The following is a 25,228-nucleotide window of genomic DNA, read 5'->3' as shown; positions in this document are numbered from 1 at the left end:
GATAAATTAAAGAATTACATACAATACGCATCTATTTCTTGTAAAAATAACAGCCAGTACACACATTTACTATGTTTTTAGATGTGAAGATCATGCACTGAGATAATAACTAGTCATTATGTGAAAGTTTATATATACACGGTGGTCCATTGATAGTGGCCGGGCCAAATATTTCACGAAATAAGCGTCAAACGAAAAAACTACAAAGACCGAAACTTGTCCAGCTTCAAGGGGGAAACCAGATGGGGCTAAGGTTGGCCCGCTAGATGGCGCTGCCATAGGTCAAACGGATATCAACTGCGATTTTTTAAATTGAAACCCCCATTTTTATTACATATTCATGTAGTACGTAAAGAAATATGAATGTTTTAGTTGGACCACTTTTTTCACTTTGTGACAGATGGGTCTGTAATAGTCACAAACGTATAAATACGAGGTATTACGTAACATTCCACCAGTACGAACGGTATTTGCTTCGTGATATGTTACCCGTGTTGAAATGGACCGCTTACCAATTGCGGAAAAGGTAGATATGGTGTTGATGTATGGCTATTGTGATCAAAATGCCCAACGGACGTGTGCTATGTATGCTTCTCGGTATCCTGAACGACATCATCCAAGTGTCCCGACCGTTCGCCGGATAGTTACGTTATTTAAGGAAACAGGAAGTGCTCTGCCACATGAGAAACGTCAACCACGGCCTGCAACAAATTATGGTCCCAAGTAGGTGTTTTAGCTGCTGTCGCGGCTAACCCGCATATCAGTAGCAGGCTCTGTCTCAGGCTGATACTGATCTTCGGCCGGACATGGCCACTTGTCCTGTTCCGGAGGTTGCCCCTCAGTCTGTAAGATCAGGGCGGTCACAGAGGGTGGGCTAACTGGTAGTTGGGAGCTCCAACGTCAGGCGCGTAATGGGGCCCCTTAGGGATATGGCAGCAAGAGAGGGGAAGAAAACCAATGCGCACTTCGTGTGCAAACCAGGGGGAGTCATTCCAGATGTGGAAAGGGTCCTCCCGGAAGCCATGAAGGGTACAGGGTGCACCCACCTGCAGGTGGTCGCTCATGTCGGCACCAACGATGTGTGTCGCTATGGATCGGAGGAAATCCTCTCTGGCTTCCGGCGGCTATCTGATTTGGTGAAGACTGCCAGTCTCGCTAGCGGGATGAAAGCAGAGCTCACCATCCACAGCATCGTCGACAGTACTGACTGCGGATCTTTGGTACAAAGCCGAGAGGAGGGTCTGAATCAGAGGCTGAGACGGTTCTGCGACCGTGTGGTCTGCAGATTCCTCGACTTGCGCCATAGGGTGGTGGGGTTTCGGGTTCCGCTGGATAGGTCAGGAGTCCACAACACGCAGCAAGCGGCTACACGGCTAGCAGGGGTTGTGTGGCGTGGACTGGAAGGTTTTTTAGGTTAGATGGCCTCCGGCAAGTACAGAAAGGGCAACAGCCTCAAAGGGTGCGGGGCAAAGTCAGGACATTCGGGGACCAAGCAGCAATCGGTATTGTAATTGTAAACTGCGGAAGCTGCATTGGTAAAGTACCGGAACTTCAAGCGCTGATTGAAATCACCGAAGCTGAAATCGTTATAGGTACAGAAAGCTGGCTGAAGCCAGAGATAAATTCTGCTGAAATTTTTACAAAGGCACAGACGGTGTTTAGAAAGGATAGATTGCATGCAACCGGTGGTGGCGTGTTTGTCGCTGTTAGTAGTAGTTTATCCTGTAGTGAAGTAGAAGTGGATAGTTCCTGTGAATTATTATGGGTGGAGGTTACACTCAACAAACGAGCTAGGTTAATAATTGGCTCCTTTTACCGACCTCCCGACTCAGCAGCATTAGTGGCAGAACAACTGAGAGAAAATTTGGAATACATTTCACATCAATTTTCTCCGCATGTTATAGTCTTAGGTGGAGATTTCAATTTGCCAGATATAGACTGGGACACTCAGATGTTTAGGACGGGTGGTAGGTACAGAGCATCGAGTGACATTATACTGAGTGTACTACCCGCTCGAGCAATTAAACAGAGAACCGACTCGTGGAGATAACATCTTGGACCTACTGATAACAAACAGACCCGAACTTTTCGACTCTGTAAGTGCAGAACAGGGAATCAGTGATCATAAGGCCGTTGCAGCATCCCTGAATATGGAAGTTAATAGGAATATAAAAAAAGGGAGGAAGGTTTATCTGTTTAATAGAAGGCAGATTTCAGACTACCTAACAGATCAAAACGAAACTTTCTGTTCCGACACTGACAATGTTGAGTGTTTATGGAAAAAGTTCAAGGTAATCGTAAAATGCGTTTTAGAAAGGTACGTGCCGAGTAACTCTGTGAGGGACGGGAAAAACCCACCGTGGTTCAACAACAAAGTTAGGAAAGTACTGCGAAAGCAAAGAGAGCTTCACTCCAAGTTTAAACACAGCCACAACCTCTCAGACAAACAGATGCTAAACGATGTCAAAGTTAGCGTAAGGAGGGCTATGCGTGAAGCGTTCAGTGAATTCGAAAGTAAAATTCTATGTACCGACTTGACAGAAAATCCTAGGAAGTCCTGGTCTTACGTTAAATCAGTAAGTGGGTCGAAACAGCATATCCAGACACTCCGGGATGATGATGGCATTGAAACAGAGGATGACACGCGTAAAGCTGAAATACTAAACACTTTTTTCCAAAGCTGTTCCACAGAGGAAGACCGCACAGCAGTTCCTTCTCTAAATCCTCGCACAAACGAAAAAATGGCTGACATCGAAATAAGTGTCCAAGGAATAGAAAAGCAACTGGAATCACTCAACAGAGGAAAGTCAACTGGACCTGACGGGATACCAATTCGATTCTACACAGAGTACGCGAAAGAACTTGCCCCCCATCTAACAGCCGTGTACCGCAAGTCTCTAGAGAAACAGGTTCCAAATGATTGGAAAAGAGCACAGGTAGCCCCAGTCTTCAAGAAGGGTCGTCGAGCAGATGCACAAAACTATAGATCTATATCTCTGACGTCGATATGTTGTAGAATTTTAGAACTTGTTTTTTGCTCGAGTATCATGTCGCTTTTGGAAACCCAGAATCTACTCTGTAGGAATCAACATGGATTCCGGAAACAGCGATCGTGTGAGACCCAACTCGCTTTATTTGTTCATGAGACCCAGAAAATATTAGATACAGGCTCCCATGTAGATGCAATTTTCCTTGACTTCCGAAAGGCATTCGATACAGTTCCGCACTGTCGCCTGATAAACAAAGTAAGAGCCTACGGAATATCAGACCAGCTGTGTGGCTGGATTGAAGAATTTTTAGCAAACAAAACACAGCATGTTGTTATCAATGGAGGGACGTCTACAGACGTTAAAGTAACCTCTGGCGTGCCACAGGGGAGTGTTATAGGACCATTGCTTTTCACAATATATAAAAATGACCTAGTAGATAGTGTCGGAAGTTCCAAGCGGCTTTTCGCGGATGATGCTGTAGTGTACAGAGAAGTTGCAGCATCAGCAAATTGTAGCGAAATGCAGGAAGATCTGCAGCGGATAGGCACTTGTTGCAGGGAGTGGCAACTGACCCTTAACATAGACAAATGTAATGTATTGCGAATACATAGAAAGAAGGATCCTTTATTGTATGATTATATAATAGCGGAACAAACACTGGTAGCAGTTACTTCTGTAAAATATCTGGGAGTATGTATGCGGAACGATTTGAAGTGGAATGATCATATAAAATTAATTGTTGGTAAGGCGGGTACCAGGTTGAGATTCATTGGGAGAGTCCTTAGAAAATGTAGTCCATCAACAAAGGAGGTGGCTTACAAAACACTCGTTCGACCTATACTTGAGTATTGCTCATCAGTGAGGGATCCGTACCAGATCGGGTTGACGGAGGACATAGAGAAGATCCAAAGAAGAGCGGCGCGTTTCGTCACAGGGTTATTTGGTAAGCGTGATAGCGTTATGGAGATGTTTAGCAAACTCAAGTGGCAGACTCTGCAAGAGAGGCGCTCTGCGCTGTAGCTTGCTCGCCAGGTTTCGAGAGGGTGCGTTTCTGGATGAGGTATCGAATTTATTGCTTCCCCCTACTTATATCTCCCGAGGAGATCACGAATGTAAAATTAGAGAGATTCGAGCGCGCACGGAGGCTTTCAGACAGTCGTTCTTCCCGCGAACCATACGCGACTGGAACAGAAAAGGGAGGTAATGACAGTACCCTTCATGACACACACCGTTGGGTGGCTTGCGGAATGTAAATGTAGATGTAGAATGTAGATGTAGAAAATTGCGCGAGAATCGGGAATCTCAAAAACGTCGGTGGTGAGAATGCTATATCAAAATTGATTGCATCGGTACCATTTTTCTATTCACCAGGAATTGCATGGCGACGACTTTGAACGTCGCGTACAGTTCTGCCACTGGGTACAAGAGAAATTACGGGACGATGACAAATTTTTTGCACGCGTTCTATTTAGTGACGAAGCGTCATTGACCAACAGCGGTAACGTAAACCGGCATACTATGCACCACTGCGCAACGGAAAATCCACGATGGCTGCGACAAGTGGAACATCAGCGACCTTGGCGGGTTAATATATGGTGCGGCATTATGGGAGGAAGGATAGTTGGTCCCCATTTTATCGATGGCAATCTAAATGGTGCAATGTATGCTGATTTCCTACGGATTGTTCTACTGATGTTCCTACAAGATGTTTCACTGCATGGAAGACTGGCGATGTACTTCCACATGATGGCTGTCCGGCACATATCTCGTGTGTGATTGAAGTGGTATTGAACAGCATATTTCATGACAGGTGGATTGGTCGTCGAAGCTCCATACCATGGCCCGCACGTTCACCGGATCTGACGTCCCCGGATTTCTTTCTGTGGGGAAAGTCGAAGGATATTTGCTATCGTGATCCGCTGACAACGCCTGACAACATGCGTCAGCGCACTGTCAATGCACGTGCGAACATTACGATGGCGAACTACTCGCTGTTGAGAGGAATGTTGTTACACGTATTGCCAAATGCATTGAGGGTGACGCACATAATTTTGAGCATTTATTGCATTAATGTGGTATTTACAGGTAATCACGCTGGACCTCAAGCGTACTCAGAAATGATAAGTTCACAAAGGTACATGTATCAGATTGGAACAAATGTTCCAAATGGAAATGTTCAAACGCACCTACGTTCTGTATTTTAATTTAAAAAACCTACCTGTCACCAACTGTTCATCTAAAATTGTGAGCCATATATTTGTGACTATTACAGCGCCATCTATCACAAAGCGAGAAAAGTGCTCCAACTAAAACATTCACATTTCTTTACGTACTACACGAGTATGTAATAAAATATTAGGGTTCCTTTTTAAAAAAACGCAGTTGATATCCGTTTGACTTATGGCAGCGCCATCTAGCGGGCCAACCTTAGCGCCATCTGGTTTCCCCCCTGATGATAGACAAGTTTCGTTCTTTGTAGTTTTTTCGTTTGACGCTTATTTCGTGGGATATTTGGCCCGGTCACGATCAATGGACCACACTATATATATCGTTCACTCGTAACGAGTATGTCGGCCAAAGCGGTTATGGAATAAGAGCAACATTTTTCCCTGACATCTCCATTAACTTACATTTTTTACACATTTAGTGCAACCTGCCGGACATTCATCACACGAAATATATATTCTATTAAGGTTTTTTTACGATACCCTCCTACAGACACACTATAATGTCACAAGCAAAGAGTCGCAGATTGCTGCTCATCCAACCCGTCCCATCGTTTATGCATATACTGAAGGGAGCAGTGCTATAAAGTTTCTCTGGCCCACTCCTGACGATATCTGTCTGCCCTTCTCTGCTTTTATAGCCAGCCAGAGTTCACTTCTCTGCCGGCGCGATGCCTCCATCTGGTGTGGCTCCGTCTCAACTCTCAGTTGGTACTCTCGATACGGACTGCTCGTAGCGTCGGCTCTGGCGCTGCACGGCTTTCTCACCCCCATAAAACCGTTCCTGCGCCCCCTCCCCCTCCTCTCGTTGCCCCGTCTCCATCCCCACAGCCGCTCTAATCCGATGCCACCGGTCCAGCAGTTTCGCTACGCCGAAATATCCCTCCCACGCGCCCGCCTCGTGGACGTTGCGAACGTCACTGCAGAGTGTCCGCTGCATTTGGCAGGTAAATAAATGGGAAGGCTGCGCGCGAAAGCGTCAAGAGTTTAGACAGCACAAAGTGCGCAGGCGGCGGAAGGGAGGGGAGAGAGCAGAGGAACAAGCAGAGGCGAGCGGAGAGAGAAAGAGAGAGAGACGGACAGAGTAGGGGGGATGAGGCGGTTAAGCCTCTGTGCCACAGCCTTCTCACTCTTCCGTCTTCGTTGCACGCTCGTCAAGACGCAGACACGCTAAGCTACTTAGGGAATTCAAACAAGTCGTCCCGCAGTCTCGGCCGTGTCGTTAAGCTGCCGCTGCTACAAGGCCCCGTCGCCGATGTCATCTGGCATTCCTCTCCAGCTCCCTCTTCTTCCGGGTGCTGCCATTCCTTCACAGCTTCATCTAGCGACTTCAGTCGGCATTTTCCTTGCAACCATATCACAGGATTTCGTTGCTTCTTTCACAATGTCCAAAAGAGTCTGTCAAAGCAAGCCTATCATCTGAATTGTCGTTTGACGAGACCACACTCCATGTACCTTCATAACTTATTTCTCTATTTACCAACCCGTTCAGGCGGCGCCCTTATACTGTACCAGAGTTTCAGATGTAGAACATTAAGCATTGAATAATTACAACATTATTATGGTACTGTCACGTGCTCTACGTCTTCCGTCACGGTGTGCCATCTACAGTCAATGATCGGCGACATGCGGATCACCAGCTTGATTCACACAAACACTTATTTCTCTTTTAATAACTTTAGTTTCTGGAAAGTTAGAGGATTTCCTTATTTTTCGAGCGTCGTAATTTGATGGAGCATTCTATATATGTCTATGAGATATAAATCCTTGCTGAGGCATTTAATTGCCTTTAGCGTGGAGTGTTATTTCTTTCTCACAATCCTGGTGTCAAAACAAGGAACTGATTCCTGAATTCACTTGACAATGTCACAAATAATAGTAGTAGTAATAATAATAACTACGAATAGCAGCCTATTTGGCCCAACGCCAGGAGTATCTTGGGGAAAAAGTAACTACGTCAATCCCACCGGCAATATGATATCAAATTTTCTAAAATGAAGTTCTACCAACGATGAGGTCCAGAAGATCGTCAAACAATGGTCCTAAGAAGCGGCGGCCGACGTTTTTTCGGCGAAGATAACAGAAAGCTCCTCCTTCGGCTCACAAAGTGCATTGAGAACAAAGGCGAAAGTTAATACACTACTGGCCATTAAAATCACTACACCAAGAAGAAATGCAGATGATAAACGGGCATTCATTGGACAAATGTATTATACTACAACTGCCATGTGATTACATTTTCACGCAATTTGGATGCATAGATCCTGAGAAATCAGTACCCAGAACAACTACCTCTGGCCGTAATAATGGCCTTGATACGCCTGGGCATTGTCAAACAGAGTTTGGATGGCGTGTACAGGTACAGCTGCCCATGCAGCTTCAACACGATACCACAGTTCATCAAGGGTAGTGACTGGCGTTATGTGACGAGCCAGTTGCTTGGTCACCATTGACCAGACGTTTTCACTTGGTGAGATATCTGGAGAATGTGCTGGGCAGGGCAGCAGTCGAACATTTTCTGTATCCAGAGAGGCCCGTACAGGACCTGCAACATGCGGTCGTGCATTATCCTGCTGAAATGTAGGCTTTCGCAGGGATCGAATGAAGGGTAGAGCCATAACACATCTCAAATGTAACGTCCACTGTTCAAGGTGCGGTCAATGCGAACAAGAGGTGACCGACACGTGTAATCAACGGCACCCCATACCATCATGATGCTGTAAAAAGAACCAGGATTTATCCGAAAAAAATTAAGTTTTGCCATTCGTGCACCCAGGTTCGTCGTTGAGTACACTATCGCAGGCGCTCCTGTCTGTGATGCAGCCTCAAGGGTAACAGCAGCCATGGTCTCCGAACTGATAGTCCATGCTGCTGCAAACGTCGTCGAACTGTTCGTGGACATGGTTGTTGTCTTACAAACGTCCCCATCTGTTGACGCAGGGATCGAGACGTGGCTGCACGATCCTTTACAGCCATGCGAATAAGATGTCTGTCATCTCGGCTGCTAGTGATACGAGGCCGTTGGGATCCAGCACGGCGTTCCGTATTACCCTCCTGAAACCACAGATTCCATATTCTGCTAACAGTCATTGGATCTCGACCAACGCGAGCAGCAATGTTGTGATATGGTAAACCGCAATCGCGATAGACTACAATCCGACTTTTATCAAAGTCGGAAACGTGATTGTACGCATTTCTCCTCCTTACACGAGGCATCACAACAACGTTTCACCAGCCAATGCCGGTCAACTGCTGTTTGTGTATGAGAAATCGGTTGGAAACTTTCTTCATGTCATCATGTTGTAGGTGTCGCCACCGTCGCCAACCTTGTGTGAATGATCTGAAAAGCTATTCATTCGTATATCACTGCATCTTCTACCTGTCGGTTAAATTTCGCGTCTGTAGCACGTCATCTTCGTGGTGTAGCAATTTTAATGGCCAGTAGTGTATTTATGGCTACATCTACATCTACATGATTACTCTGCAATTCACATTTAAGTGCTAGGCAGAGGGTTCATCGAACCACAATCATACTATTTCTCTACCGTTCCACTCCCGAACAGCGCGCGGGAAAAACGAACACCTAAACCTTTCTGTTCGAGCTCTGATTTCTCTTATTTTATTTTGATGGTCATTCCTACCTATGTAGGTTGGGCTCAACAAAATATTTTCGCATTCGGAAGAGAAAGTTGGTGACTGAAATTTCTTAAATAGATCTCGCCGCAACGTAAAACGTCTTTGCTTTAATGACTTCCATCCCAACTCGCGTATCATATCTGCCACACTCTCTCCCCTATTACGTGATATTACAAAACGAGCTGCCCTTTTTTGCAACCTTTCGATGTCCTCCGTCAATCCCACCTGGTAAGGATACCACGTCGCGCTGCAATATTCTAACAGCGGACGAACGAGATATCAATCATTGCCGAGGCATTTACTTGCCCTTAGCGTGGAGCGTCATTTCTTTCTGACGATCCTGCTGTCAAGACAAGTAACTGATTCCTGAATTCACTTGAAAATGTCATCAATAATAGTAGTAGTAGTAATAATAATAACTACGAATAGCCTATTTAGAGCAACGTCAGGAGTATCTAGGGAAGAAATAATTACGTCAATCCCACGGGCGATATGATATCAAATTTTCTAGAAAGGTGTGCTACCAACGATGAGGTCCAGAGTATCGCCAAACAATGGTCCTAAGAGGCGGCGGGAGACTTTTTTTGGCGAAGCTAACAGAAAGCTCATCCTGTGGCTCATAAAGTGCATTGATAACGAAGGCGAAAGTTAATATTTGACCTACACTTAGGACAAAAGTTAGTACGCCCGGAAAGACGACACAGATTCGACGTCGTCCACCATCAGATAGCTTAGTGGCATAGCTACCAGAGCGCCATCTGCGCCTACCATTTGACAGAAAATGCTCTCAGTGTGGTGCAAATGTTTTGAACAAAGAGGCGGCTACGCCACGGAGATGCACTCGTGCTTTGTACAACCAAGTGAGCGAGTTTGAAAGTAGTCAAATTGTGGCCCTCTGAGTGGCTGGATGGTCCTTTCAGAGAATTTCCACGCAAGTTGGACGTGCTGCATCAGTTGTGCAACGATGCTGGTATCAGTGGTCACGTGAACACTCTCATACCAATAGACGAGGTTCTGGACGTCCAGGCAGCACAAAAATCCGCCAGGATCGTCGTATTGTAAGGACAGCAATGGCAGACCGTACAGTTACCACAGCATAGATAAGAGTCCTTGTGAGCCCGGACGTGTCAACACGAACTGTGGTCGATCAGTTATTAGCACTGGGACTAGGAGCACACAGACCTCTAGCCCATCTTCCACTCACGGCACAGCATCGACGTGCACAGTTCGACTGGCACCGTCAGAAGATCGCTCGGAATGGCGCACCAGGATCTGCAGCGATGAAAGCAGATTATGCCTGCACGCAAGTTATCGCCGTTTGCTGGTACGACGTATGTCTAGTGAGTGCCGTCTCGTAGAGTGCTTTCGTCCAAGACATACTGGTCCCACGCCACACCTTGCGGTCTGGGATGTGACAAGATAAAACTCTCGTTCACCTTTGGTATTCCTGGAGCAGACGCTACACAGGGCTCGGTACGAATAGAATGTTGTTAGATTCGTTTTTTGTAGTTCTTGCAACAGGAAGGTGATTTGTTGTTCCGACAGGATAATGCTCACCCACTCACTGCCCATGAAACTTGAGCTGCTCTGCATGATGTGCATTAACTTCCCTGGCCAGCACGAACCCCGGACTTGTCTCCAATCGTGCACGTGTGAGAAATGGTGGGACGACATGGGTTTCGTGCAACTCGTCAACCAACAGCTTTTACATAACTAAGTGAACGGTTGGAGCAGAATTCGCCATCTGTACGATCGACTGGATGTCAGGATCAGCGCCTGCATTGTCTCCCGTGAAGGCTATACCATGTACTAATATGGATGTTTCAGTATGGGACGCCACCTGGTACTCCAGATCTTCTTCTGAGGTTGATCTGTAAATTTGACCATTTCATGAACTTGATATGCACTCTTGCAACGATAAATCTTGAATATATTGCAAACCTCTAAAAGGCAGTACCAATTTTTGTCCAGCAGTGTATACTATAAATCATTTCGATTTCTAAACAACTGACTGCTATTAATATCTAGATATGTCTCGTACTTACCACAGGACCTAAATGGCGAGACGATCATTTTGTGACTTAAATATGGAACAAGTAATGTAAACTGACCTAGTTCTCAACGTGAGTGCGTCGCCACTAAAGTGAGTTTTTATGGTTGTAGTAGATATGGTGGAAGGAGAGCTAACATATACAACATATATAATATAAAACATCTAAAATATATCAAGTGCTGTTCCTCTCAGGTAATTTTCTATAAAAATATTTTTCCCTCTAAGGAATCGTCTGTTTCATGAAACTGTGGTGATCGTATGTTCTTACGAAGGGAGTACAAAAGCATGCTACCCTGTCAGATCAAAAAATTATACAAGCTAACGGAAGAAAAACCTGTAACTCATAGTTTTACGCCTAAAATAACAATTTAACAGTATATCAGGCATACAAGCAATCTTCAAACAGAATACAAGGAGATGATACTAAGCATGCACAGCTACCATATAGAAAGCATACATTTTGTATTTTTTTGAATGTAGAGTAACAAAAACCATTTTTGCTATGCAGACACAGGTAACGACTAGGGCGAGGGTTCCAAAATTCAGCAATGATGTATGTGCCATCAGCGTTACCTTCAGGATAAATCGCGGATTTATTTTAATTTTCTTTCATTTTCACACTACAAATAAATTATTGCAATCTATGTCCGTCTGTAATTTCGAAATTTGTCGCACTACGAAAAATTTTGTTAAATCATCGATTACGATTTCACGATTGTGAAACGTACTGCTTTGAGACACATCTTGAGTAATATGGTGGGCATCCAAAACCTTATCAGATCCTTGTGATGTATTAACGATTTTTTTATAGTCCGCAGTCTAGTCATTTTGAATTTTTCAGGATGTTGTATACGCATAGTTAAGCGAATGCTTATGTATGGTATAGTTTCCTGCCCCAAATGCCTTGTGACTGTTCTGTAAAACGTCTTTTCCCCCCACTCTGTTTATGCAACAGCATTTATTGATTATAATTTGGTCTGTGCTATAGTTGCAATAGCGCTGGAAACGTGTAAATCCGTAGTTAGGGGAATAGTTCCGTTGTAAGTGTTGGCCGAAGCGAATCCTTTTTTCGTGCAAGTTAATCGGATCTGCCAGAATGAGGAAAGGCGAATATCATTATCTTCTGCACAGTTTGCTGTGTAAGCTATGCAGTGAATTAGCAAGCAGCCCGTGGTTTAGTGCGTCTGGTGCGTAAATTGGAGATTCTACTGCCCATTGCTGAGATCTCTCTTTCTCCAAAATATGGGCATTGCGAAACACTTTGAAGACACAGATCAACTATCAGGCGCTTCGAAACTCCGTATTATACGCCTGATTTGCGTTTCTAGCCAAAAGTAAATCGAGAAAATGGGGAAGGTGCACACTAACCACTTACACTGATAAATTAATAACCGTTCCCGACCGTGAATGTTTCCCTCCAATTAGAGATAACTGCATGTGGAGTGACGAAGAACGGTCAAGCATACTACTTCTTCCTCATATCAGATTCAGGAGAATCACAACATGTCGTTGACATTATTCTGAACAATAAAAGATGTAAATTGCAGATTATTATGAAATTGAAACTTTTGAATTTAGCGCAGTCATGCATTAATATGTCGGAGCCGGAACTGTGTCAGTGGAATGAGGGCATCGAAATCGTGTTAATTAATAAGCGTCGGATTGAGATTCGAGAAATACTTGCATTTATATTCATTTATTAAGCTGAGTCTGAAATTGTTCTTCTGAACTTTTTCTGCAACGACCTGTGGGGTACCAATGTACACTCTTTGTACATGATATGCTACTGCGGTTTACGCATTTGTGTGTGCCAAATATCAAGAATGGAGATGTTATTCGTTGGCTAGCGGATGGAAGACTACGTTACTTTCCCTTAGTAATATCTAACAATCGCTGCCAGAACAGTAGTTTAACGAAGGTGTAATGTGACCATAATGTTGGTAACAACCAGTCCTATGCGCCATTTCATGCAAAGTAAATCATTTGGCATTCATATGTGTCTGCATGTGTATGCATTGTGTCTGTTCTTCCGGACACAGCTTTGATTCTTTATATGTAAACTGAAGGTGGAGGAGGGGGGGGGGGGGGGGAGAGAAAATAATGGGGACGGAAGGGACTAGTGATGGCAACTGTATCGGGATTCACGCGGAATCAGCGGGCAACGAGTGAAAATGAGTACTAGATAGGGATTCGAACCTTAGACCTCCTGCCTACTAGGGAGCTGTTTTAACTTACTGCGCCACCGAGACACAGAGCTTATCGGAATTGCTCGGACTGTCTCGGGGTACCCACATTTCCACCTAGCGCCATTTATCCGCTGTTCCTGTTAGTTTCCTCCGTGCTCGTTGTGCTGGGATTCCCGCTCAAGGTTGGACGTATTTGTGGAACCACACCGAATAAGATGGATTCTTTGTCCATTGAGGAAAATCAGTTACATAAATGCGTGGTGTCTGTTCTTTCAGACATGTCTGAAAGAACAGACGGCACACGTTCATGTAATTGTTTCGCCTCAATGTCCGAAAGAACAGACACGACACATTCGTATAACTGATTCGCCTTGATGGACAACGAATCCATCTTCTTCAGTGCGGATGCCAAATACATCTGACCTTCTGCTGGAGAGTAGCGATCATGGAGGGAGTAGACAAGGACTGTGGATAGATGGCGCTGGGTGGGAATGTGGGTCAGCTCAGAGGCGGGCCGAGATGGTCCGCACACTTCCCTTGAACATTATGTCCGGGTGGCCTGGTAGGTCAACGCGCCTGCCTAGTAAGCAGATCTCAGGTTCCCATATCAGTCCAGTACACATTTTCACTCGTCGCCGCTGATTCCGCCTGAAGTGCCGATGCAGCTGACATCACTAGTCGACCCCTCCCCTTTTCATTTTTGCCCCCTCCGACTTTGATTTACATATCATTTGGCACTTCTGAGGGCTCTCATTTCTGACTGTTTTGGATTGCATCTAAATACGTATTCTATGTTGTGTGACATTGTCTCGTAATGAACTATTCTACCCTGGACTGAAATTGCTACATTATAATAAGCCTCTAATATAACTCTCTTTATAGTGAGAATTAAAGTAACAAAAATTTACGAAGGACCAAACTGGTTCCATAAAATGCAATTTAAATTCTCTGAACCTGACAACAGAAGGTAGCGAATTTTTGATGCACTGTTAAAGAAGTAACGAAAGACAAAGTGTTAACAACAGACAATATTTTCCAAACTCTTCTACACTATTCATTACTTGTGAACACTTGTGCTCTACTGTCTAAGGATTATCACAGTTAAAAGTATCATGCATAGCGTCTTAGTGTTTAGAGATGCGCCATCACCGGGGTTGTTTGTGAGGATAAGGTGCTACTCTAAGCTTAACTACACTAACACATATAATGTCGAAGTTTAGTTTGCAGCTCAGCAAGCCTGTAGCAAGTAGATTTAAAGTTCAAACAGCTTTACAGTCGACTTGCATTTCCGTTGACCAACGTTTAGCTACAACGAGAGACTACCGTAATAATCAATGGTGTTAAGAGCGAATCCATTCGTTCCGAAGTCTATCGGTGGGGAACATGATGATTCGAATAAGGTATACCGCCAAAAAGTTCGTGAAATTAGAAGCACAGAAGTTGAAACTTGCTAGAAGATGAAGACTGGGTGCCGGACCAAGACTCGAACTCGGGACCTTTGCCTTTCGGGGACAAGTGCTCTACCGACTTCGTTTTTCGTTTTATTTGGCCGTACCGGACGTCACTGGACATCCGTTGAAGTTTGTTCTTGATCCCTTCACTCTGTTTTTTTATTACAGAGACCAGCCAGCTGTCTGATCGAACACGCTGAGCTACCTAAGCACGACTCAGGAGCCGTCCTCAGAGTTTCAATACCGCCAGTGCCTTGTCTCCTACTGTTCAAACTTGACGGGACAAGGAAGTTCTTATAAAGTATGAAACCGGCCTCTACCAACAAAATTTCAGGGGTCGTTCAGAGATATTTTCTATTTGTTTTGGCTTCAAATAAATAAACGTCATTTGACTTGGGCCTCCCGTCGGGTAGACTGCTCGCCGGGTGCAAGTCTTTCGATTGGACGCCACTTCGGCGACTTGCGCGTCGATGATAATGATATTATGACGATTAGGACAACACAACACCCAGTACCTGAGAGGAGAGAATCTCCGACCCAGCCGGGAATCGAACCTGGTCCCTTAGGACTGACATTCTGTCACGCAGACCACTTTCTTTTTATTTTGTTCGTTGCGTTTGGTCTAAGCCGACGTCACAAGACATCCGTTCTAGTTGATCGTTGATTCCTTTACTCAATTGTTTTTTATTACAAGGGCGAGCAGCCCTCTGACCGAACACGCTGAGCTACCGTGCCGGCATAGCTACCAGGGGCGGACGGCTTCAAATGAACCGTTGTCTCCAGTGGCTTGTTACAAAATACCTGGACTTCGTTTGAATGTCTTAACCCTGTCTGTCTTTACATTTCTACTGAACTAGAAATATTTGAACATCAGTGTAGATGACGTCCGTTTGCGCAATGTGTCCGTTTAGGAAACTGTGCCGGTGGTATCATCGCCACATGCCCGACGCCTTTGAACGCCGCTCGCAACCTTTCCGCGCCGGTACTACAGTGTGGCGCGACCAGTGCCGGAGCCAGCAACTGAGACAACGGTTGCAATCAGGGAGCGACACGGAACAGCGGAGCCCCGGACTGCGTCAAACTATTGCACGACGTGTTCCGGACAGAAGATGACTGTGGTCGCTATCGGTGACACCGATCATCAACCTTTTTGACTTACAGTGAGCTGTGGTGATTGGAGCGGTCGTCGCCCAGGTGAATGAAAACCCGGCGTGTTGTATGTGGCTCAGCTGTGGCGTATATTTAACTAAAACTCTGCGGGAGGGGGAGTTCGAAAACTTGTCATGCTATTCATATGTACTGAATTTAGATGGTTATTTTCGTGTCCCGTCCTGAGACAAATTCTGATAGTTGTGTTTTCTTTGATAACAGTTTGCATTGAGCAAAGATAGAGGAATGAGGAACTGCAGTAATATTAATAGGATCAGTCCATGTGTTATAGTCATCTGGTTGTAAGGCTTTTCTTTGTCAATATAACACATTAAATTCAAATTTCATTGTAAAATTTTTTGGACATATTGTTTTAATTCAATTGTTTCGTGGTTTTAAAAGTGTCAATGGTTATAACAACAAAACGATGCTTAGATGTGTTGTATTACGCCTACCTCCTCACACCCCCAGCCCCTCCACTTATTGCTCTGTAGCATAAACGAAACTGTTCCACTCACTCAGGCTATGTGCTGTTGACAAGAGTAATGCGGACTCTTCTCTCCATCCGCTGGCTTGCATTAAGTAATGCTCGGTTCTGTCTCTGGTTATTTTTTCCAGCTGTGTTCGTTGTGTGTCAACAGTAATGAACAGGAATGTGGATGGCTTTACCGATAATGAGAAGACCGATATGTGCCCCATGTACGGGGTCACTTAATGCAATGTAAGGACGGCATAATGACACTGCCTTGAAAAAGAAGGAATGAAGATTAGGATTTAACGTCCTGTCGACATGGAGGTTTTTAGAGACGGAGCAAAAGCTCAGACTGATCAAGTATGGAGAAGCAAATCGGCCGCCGCCCGTTCAAAGGAACCATAACGGCATTTGCATGGTGTGATTTATGGCATTCACAGAAAACCTAAAGCAGAATGGTCGGACGCGTATTTGAACTGTCGTCCTCTTGAATGCCGGTCCAGTGTGCTAACAACTGGGTCAACTCGCAAGCGTGAGTTGGTTCCGCAAACTCATCACAGTGCTTTTCATGGTCTGAGGATTGCTGCATTTGTCTGTGTTTTGTGTTGTACGTTTTTTCACTGTCGTGAAAGTATTTTCATAGTAACAGCGGATAATAATAATTGTATTATTACCTTGCGACGAGCCACTGGGTTCCAGGGGTCCATTATAGCAAAATACTAGGCAAGTATCTCTGAAAAGTAAACTAAATTTTGTAAGTGGAGTTCGAATTTCTTGTACGTACACGGCGTTCCATTTACCTAGACTACCCTTAATGATTTTTTGTCCAGAAGAAAAATGAAAAAAACGTGTTCAGCGCGTGTTGTTTACCTACCAGGGGCCCATTAACCCATTAGTGGTTGATGGGGCACCTACTTGCCACTAAAATAATATGAAGTTTTGAGCGTTGTAACGTCTACATCTCATACCTGTCTAGTGCTAGCATATAGTGAGTTTCTTTTGGCACTTGTAGAAAAATGCCACGGACTGTGGGGTGGATATATAGAAGGCTGTGAGCGATCAAATGGGGCGGCGTCTATTTATAGTTTCACATAAAATCAGATCTTCTCCATCCAACAACCTCTGAAGTAAGAAACTGTGTTATCTTATCCATCACAGCGATTGTTTTAAAGTATTACTGCACACCTAAGTAATTCTTCTGATCTGCACACAATTTATATGTAGTGCGACATACATTCCTGGAAATTGAAATACGAACACCGTGAATTCATTGTCCCAGGAAAGGGAAACTTTATTGACACATTCCTGGGGTCAGATACATCACATGATCACACTGACAGAACCACAGGCACATAGACACAGGCAACAGAGCATGCACAATGTCGGCACTAGTACAGTGTATATCCACCTTTCGCAGCAATGCAGGCTGCTATTCTCCCATGGAGACGATCGTAGAGATGCTGGATGTAGTCCTGTGGAACGGCTTGCCATGCCATTTCCACCTGGCGCCTCAGTTGGACCAGCATTCGTGCTGGACGTGCAGACCGCGTGAGACGACGCTTCATCCAGTCCCAAACATGCTCAATGGGGGACAGATCCGGAGACCTTGCTGGCCAGGGTAGTTGACTTACACCTTCTAGAGCACGTTGGGTGGCACGGGATACATGCGGACGTGCATTGTCCTGTTGGAACAGCAAGTTCCCTTGCCGGTCTAGGAATGGTAGAACGATGGGTTCGATGACGGTTTGGATGTACCGTGCACTATTCAGTGTCCCCTCGACGATCACCAGTAGTGTACGGCCAGTGTAGGAGATCGCTCCCCACACCATGATGCCGGGTGTTGGCCCTGTGTGCCTCGATCGTATGCAGTCCTGATTGTGGCGCTCACCTGCACGGCGCCAAACACGCATACGACCATCATTGGCACCAAGGCAGAAGCGACTCTCATCGCTGAAGACGACACGTCTCCATTCGTCCCTCCATTCACGCCTGTCGCGACACCACTGGAGGCGGGCTGCACGATGTTGGGGCGTGAGCGGAAGACGGCCTAACGGTGTGCGGGACCGTAGCCCAGCTTCATGGAGACGGTTGCGAATGGTCCTCGCCGATACCCCAGGAGCAACAGTGTCCCTAATTTTCTGGGAAGTGGCGGTGCGGTCCCCTATGGCACTGCGTAGGATCCTACGGTCTTGGCGTGCATCCGTGCGTCGCTGCGGTCCGGTCCCAGGTCGACGGGCACGTGCACCTTCCGCCGACCACTGGCGACAACATCGATGTACTGTGGAGACCTCACGCCCCACGTGTTGAGCAATTCGGCGGTACGTCCACCCGGCCTCCCGCATGCCCACTATACGCCCTCGCTCAAAGTCCGTCAACTGCGCATACGGTTCACGTCCACGCTGTCGCGGCATGCTACCAGTGTTAAAGACTGCGATGGAGCTCCGTATGCCACGGCAAACTGGCTGACACTGACGGCGGCGGTGCACAAATGCTGCGCAGCTAGCGCCATTCGACGGCCAACATCGCGGTTCCTGGTGTGTCCGCTGTGCCGTGCGTGTGATCATTGCTTGTACAGCCCTCTCGCAGTGTCCGGAGCAAGTATGGTGAGTCTGACACACCGGTGTCAATGTGTTCTTTTTTCCATTTCCAGGAGTGTATAAGCCTCAGAAAATTTCATAGAATGTAGAAGACAAAAACATATGATATGTAATAGCCACCTTCGAGTGTTATGTTGAAAACTTATGTGCAATATCTCATGTTTTTCGTTGCCAGGAGGATAAATGCGTTTTATTACTGATTTGAGTCACTTCCATTCACAATCGCAATTCCGATTAAATCCTTCTAAAATTAAATTTTTAACTCTGAAAATCCTAGGTGCGAATGAAAACATGGATCTAGTTAGGTTCAGGGGTTACATGTGTACCACTTCGCCGATTTTCAAAATCGGTCAGCTAAACATTTTTGGTGGCGAAAGTGTATTGTTTACACAAAGAAAGACAGGTTTTGATCTTCTGTACCTCATATATGTGCTAAATAAATTTTAACCATGAAACGGTTAATCAACATATTTGAAATTCTCGCAATTTTGTTCTTTTCTAGGATATCAAGAGAATACGTGCTTTTCGAATAACAAACTATATTTTTTATTCAGATTAGACCTATTCCGTGATTGTTGTGTACTTTTTGCAGCCGGCCGTGGTGGCCGTGCGGTTCTAGGCACTTCAGTCGGGAACTTCGTGACTGCTACGGTCGCAGGTTCGAATCCTGCCTCGGGCATGGATGTGTGTGATGTCCTTAGGTTAATTAGGTTTAAGTAGTACCAAGTTCTAGGGGACTGATGACCTCAGATGTTGAGTCCCATAGTGCTCAGAGCCATTTGAACTTTTTGCTTTTTACGTTTATTTTTATTCCGTAGTCGACTTTATCTCCTCAGGACCCGTTCAGAAACATACCACGCTGTACCACTCACTTGCTGTTATTAAGACCATAACAGGAAACTGAGTCTGACTCTTTTGTACTAGCTTCACAGTGCATGCACCCCAGGGTGGTGTAAACTGTCCACTTGCTGGACGTGACAATAAACAAATGGAAACCTAGGAACGTAAGGGAACATTTTTGCACATTTTCCGCATTTCTACCTTCTCTTTGCTGGCGCATATTGTACTCACACGAACCTTCCACTGAAGGTGGCTGACTGAATGACCGTTGTGTTAGTACAGGACTCTGTGTCAGTTTGGTGTCACTTTTTTAATAATGTCATGTGTACATAAACTGCGCAGTGTGCCACGCTTTTGATCAGGGGTAGGAAGTGGAATATTGACTAAAAAATATAGGACGCTAATTAAAAAAGACCGCTGTTATTCCTTTCTTCGTAACGAAAAGTTTACAAGAAAGGCGTTCGTGCTGGTTAACGTCCCCTTCATAGCTAACCAACATTTGCCTGCTACTTTGTCCCCGTCACAGATAACCAACATTTGCTTGACAGATTGCCTATTTTGCTTCTGGACAAATATTTGCTTGCGTGGGGTCAAGATAAATATACAGGGTATTTCAGAATAGTGTTTTGAAAGTTTGGGGACGGGTTCCTTGCAACAAAACAAGAAAAAAATATCCCTTAAACATCGGCTCTAGAATGCATAGCTACGAGCACTTGTTCATCCTCGATACTGTGAACCACAGCTTTTCTACTGTAAGTTATTTTCTGCCCGTATTTTGAGAGGAGTTAGTATGTAATGAAGCAAGGAACAGAAGCTAGTAAACATGGGCTCTAAAATGCATACCTTAAGAGTTGCAAGCCTCTGTTCAACTTCGCTACAATGAAATACATCTACTGCACAAGTGCTCATGGTTCTTAAGGTATGCCTTTTAGAGGCGACGTTTACGGGACATATTTTTTTTCTTGTTTTGGTGCAAGGAACCTGTTCCCAGATTTTTAAAACTTCACTCTGAAACAACTTTTATAAACCGACTTCCTTAGTTTCCTGCGAAATTCTGGCCTGATCGGTTCCATTACTTATTTATATAAAAATTCGTTATTAGCTTTCAATACCAACGCAGAAAGAACAATATCTGTATCAGGACAAAGTAATTTCCCTCACGACCTCACATTTAGATTGGAATATACAACGTGACTACTGCGTGTGCCTAAACGGCCGTAGGTTTCTGGGTATACCTGCAGCTCACAAACTAGCCCCGTGATAGCGCGCCGTAAGCCAACTATAGGATGGGTGCGCATGCTTTGCTTGTGCCACGCGGCGTTTCCGTTGTTAGTGTCGTGCCAGTACCGATTCCGTAGGCCTGGAGGCGATGCTCACCGGCGCCCCTGGTGTGGAACTGGAACATGTCGGACACCTCGTTCCAGCCGTACCGGTTCTTGGCCTGCACGATAGCCTCGAACATGGAGCCGTGGCTCAGGCCGCGAATGTTGTACGACATGACGTGGGTGAACGTGTCCGAGTCCTGTGGCGGCCGCAGCGAGATGTCATGCCACTTGTCCGGCTGGTTGTACGTGTCGTTCACCTGTGGGCAAAAACGAGAGTTTGGTACTGATGCTATCAGGTAGTAAAATAGAAAACTCACTACCAATAAAATTCTTTTGGGCTGTTGACCGCATTATTAATATACAAGTTTGCCCGACGTTTCGGTCACTGGCCTTCCTCATGGCTTTGTACTGAGACGACGCAACCCAAAAGAATTTTATTGAGAGTGAATATGGCCACACAAGCCTACACTTACATTTAACAGAAAACTAAGTATGAGTGAGTACTGTAGTTTAATATAACGGATGACGTAAAACCGCAGAGTACCGCGAGTTCTTCCTATGTATCCTCCTCAGTCAGTACATATATACAAGGTGGTCCGTTGATCGTGACCGGGCCAAATATCCCACGAAATAAGCGTCAAACGAAAATACTACAAAGAACGAAACTTGTCTAGCTTGAAGGCGAAAACCAGAGGGCGCTAGGGTTAGCCCGCCAGATGGCACTGCCATAGGTCAAACGGATATCAACAGCTCTTTTCTGTAAATAGGAACCCCCATTTTTTTAAATTACATATTCGTGTAGCACGTAAAGAAATATTTTGTGATAGATGGCGCTGTAATTGTCATAAACATATGGCTCACAATTTTAGACGAACAGTTGGTAACAGGTAGGTTTTTAAATTAAAATACAGAACGTAAGTACGTTTGAACAATTTATTTCGGCTGTTTCAATGTGGTACATGTACCTTTGTGAACTTATCATTTCTGAGAACGCATGCTCTTACAGAGTGATTACCTGTCAATACCACATTAATGCAACAAATGCTTACAATGACATCCGTCAACCTCAATGCATTTGGCAATACGTGTAACGACAGTCCTCTCAACAGAGAGTAGTTCGCCTTCCGTAATGTTCACACATTCACTGACAATGCGCTGACACATGTTGTCAGGCGCCGTCGGTGGATCACGGTAGCGGATATCCTTCAACTTTCCCCACAGAAAGAAATCCGAGGACATCAGATCCGGTGAACGTGCGGGCCGTGGTACGGATCTTCGACGACCAATCTACCTGTCACCAAATATGCTATTCAATAACGCTTCAACCGCACGCGAGCTATGTGCCGGACATCCATCATGTGGAAGTACATCGCCAGTCTTCCATGCAGTGAAACATCTTGTAGGAACATCAGCAGAACATTCCGTAGGAAATCAGCATACATTGCGCCACTTAGATTGCCACTGATAAAATGGGGGCCAATTATCCTTCCTCCCATAATGCCGCACCATACATTAACCCGCCAAGGTCCCTGATGTTCCACTTGTCGCAGCTATCGTCGATTTTCCGTTGCCCAATAATGCATATTATTCCGCTTTTCCTTACCGCTGTTAGTGAATGGCTCTTCGTCGCTAAACAGAACGTGTGCAAAAAATCTGTCATCGTCCCGTAACTTCTCTTGTACCCAATGGCAGAACTGTACACGACGTTCAAAGTCGTCGCCATGCAATTCTCGGTGCTTAGAAATATGGTATCGGTGCAGTTGATGTTGGTGTAGCATTCTCAACAACGACGTTTTTGAGAGTCCCGATTCTCGCGCATTTTGTCTGTTACTGATGTGCGGATTAGGCGCGACAGTAGTTAAAACACGTACCTGGGCATCATCATTTGTTGCACGTCGTGGTTGACGTTTCGCATGTGGCTGAACACTTCCTGTCTTCTTAAATAACGTAACTACCCGGCGAACGGTCCGGACACTTCGATGATGTCGTCCAGGACACCGAGCAGCATACATATCTCACGCCCGTTGGGCATTTTGTTCACAATAGCCATACATCAATACGATATCGACCATTTCCACAGTTGGTAAATGGTCCATTTTAACACGAGTAATGTATCACGAAGCAAATACCGTCCGCACTGGCGGAATGTTACCTGATACCACGTACTTATACGTTTGTGACTATTACAGGTCCATCTATCACAAAGCGAAAAAAGTGGTCCAACTAAAATATTCGTATTTCTTTACGTACTACACGAATATGTAATAAAAAATGGGGGTTCCTATTTTTAAAAAAACGCAGTTGATATCCGTTTGACCTATGGCAGCGCCATCTAGCGAGCGAACCATAGCGCCATCTGGTTTCCCCCTGCAAGCTAGACGAGTTTCGTTCTTTGTAGGTTTTTCGTTTGACGCTTATTTCGTGAGATATTTGGCCCGGTCACGATCAATGGACCACCCTGCATATGTTACATCCAACTTTTACCTTTGTTGTAGCTCAGGGAATTAAGTCTACAACGTGAGTCACTTGTTTTCGTTTCTGCAAGCTCCCAGTACGTTTCAAAATCTGCTTGAAGAAAGCTGTATACGGTAGTGGCAGCGTGGGTTCACGATATAAAGCGAATTTCTGTTTGTTTTTAGTAATTTTGAACTAGGATATAACTAAAATATGCTGTAATATGCTAAGATACCTCAATTTGTCGAATACGTTGTTATTTCATCACAAAAAAAGCGATACATTTTTTTCGACGGAGCCCTGCGTCTCCATTCGGCAACGAACTTTACGTTCATAACGTACACTACTACATGAATGTGGGAATGAAGAAGACGATAAGGAAGTTGATGACAAAGATGGCGAAGTTCCAATAAGGAAGCTCTGCCATCATCAACAGCCATCATGAATAAAGCCCAGAACACTCGTATGCCTGAACGTAATATTCTAAATATACCTCTCTTTCACAGAAAATATAAAACTTTTTTGAAATTCTGTAAAAAGTAGGAAAAGAAAGAAAAATATTCTGGTCATGTTTTTACATATGATAATGAAATAATATTTTGAGGTATTTACATAAATATACTTATCAAATGGTTCAAATGGCTCTGAGCACTATGGGACTCAACATCTGAGGTCATCAGTCCCCTAGAACTTAGAACTACTTAAACCTAACTAACCTAAGGACATCACACACATCAATGCCCGAGGCAGGATTCGAACCTGCGACCGTAGCGGTCACGCGGTTCCAAACTGAAGCGCCTTGAACCGCACGGCCACACCGCCTGGCCTATACTTATCCACCTCAGGTGTCATATTATGAATAAAATCCTTCATACAATGCCCTGAAAACATTTTATTAGTAGGATAAGAAACGTATTTGAGTCGAGATGCAGTACATATGCCGGCCTGAGTGGCCGAGCGGTTCTAGGCGCTACAGTCTGGAACCGCGCGACCTGAGAAGTTAAGTCCCATAGTGCTCAGAGCCATTTGAACCATTTTTTTTTTTTTTCAGTACATATGTTACGTGCCTTAATATTTTGGTGAACCACACTAGTTTCTTTTTAATTGAATATTTTATTTGCATTTTCCCAGGGCAAGGCTCTGATCGCCAACATAAACATTTCATTCATAAAATCTAAAATGTTTATAGAGAGACCAACATCATGTAGACCAGTTTTTTATTTTATTGTATAACTGGTTTCAAACAGTTTTCTAGGCTATCCTCGGACCCATTAAATAATTACTGTGCAGCAGTCGTCATTTGGCAAAGAGTTTTAACAGAAAGTTTGCCAACTGCAACCTCAGCTTCGCTGTTACTCGTAAGTGATATATCTGCGAGTGACATAAAAACTGTCGAAACCAGTAATACAATGAAATAAAAACTGACCTGTACTATGTTCGGCCTCTTGCACTAGCATCATTTCCTTTCGAAATACAAATCCATTTCTTAACAGTGAGTGAGATACGTCCATACCTGTTCTACAAGAGACAGTAGTAAAGTTTTAACTATCAGCTCGGAAAAACAAAATTACGTTATTATTATTTTTCTTTGTCTCGCAGGTATATAACGGCAGTTCTAGTACACATTCAAAGGCCCATGCCACAGTACCGCAGCATACCGCTAGAGGGCCCAAAATAAAATGGCGCCGCTCATTCATAAGATGGATTGTCCTGTCGTTATTCGATTTCGACAGCAGATGATGGCGTCCTAGTGGAGTAGGTTCGCCAGAGGCAGCTGCAGCATTTTCACTGCTGTCGACAACGAATTTCCTAACTTCAGTAATAAGGACTACCTCAGTAGACAATTCAGT

General features: G+C 44.7%; 1 protein-coding gene across 3 annotated transcripts in view; it reads right to left on the bottom strand.

The window, feature by feature from the left end:
• LOC124797986 (lachesin) overlaps nt 1-25,228 on the bottom strand; it is an 871,202-nt gene that overhangs the window by 41,268 nt on the left and 804,706 nt on the right. For 2 of the 3 annotated variants that reach the window (XM_047261164.1, XM_047261166.1), the window contains one exon: nt 20,947-21,181. In XM_047261164.1, coding sequence (XP_047117120.1) covers nt 20,947-21,181 — 235 coding nt within the window. The remainder of the gene's footprint in view (nt 1-20,946; nt 21,182-25,228) is intronic. The other variant, XM_047261165.1, reaches the window with a different exon arrangement.

This window comes from Schistocerca piceifrons, chromosome 5, assembly GCF_021461385.2.
Source record: "Schistocerca piceifrons isolate TAMUIC-IGC-003096 chromosome 5, iqSchPice1.1, whole genome shotgun sequence".
NCBI lineage: Eukaryota > Metazoa > Arthropoda > Insecta > Orthoptera > Acrididae > Schistocerca > Schistocerca piceifrons.
Note: the sequence above shows the minus strand (reverse complement) of the source record. Positions and strands in the feature narration are given on the sequence as shown.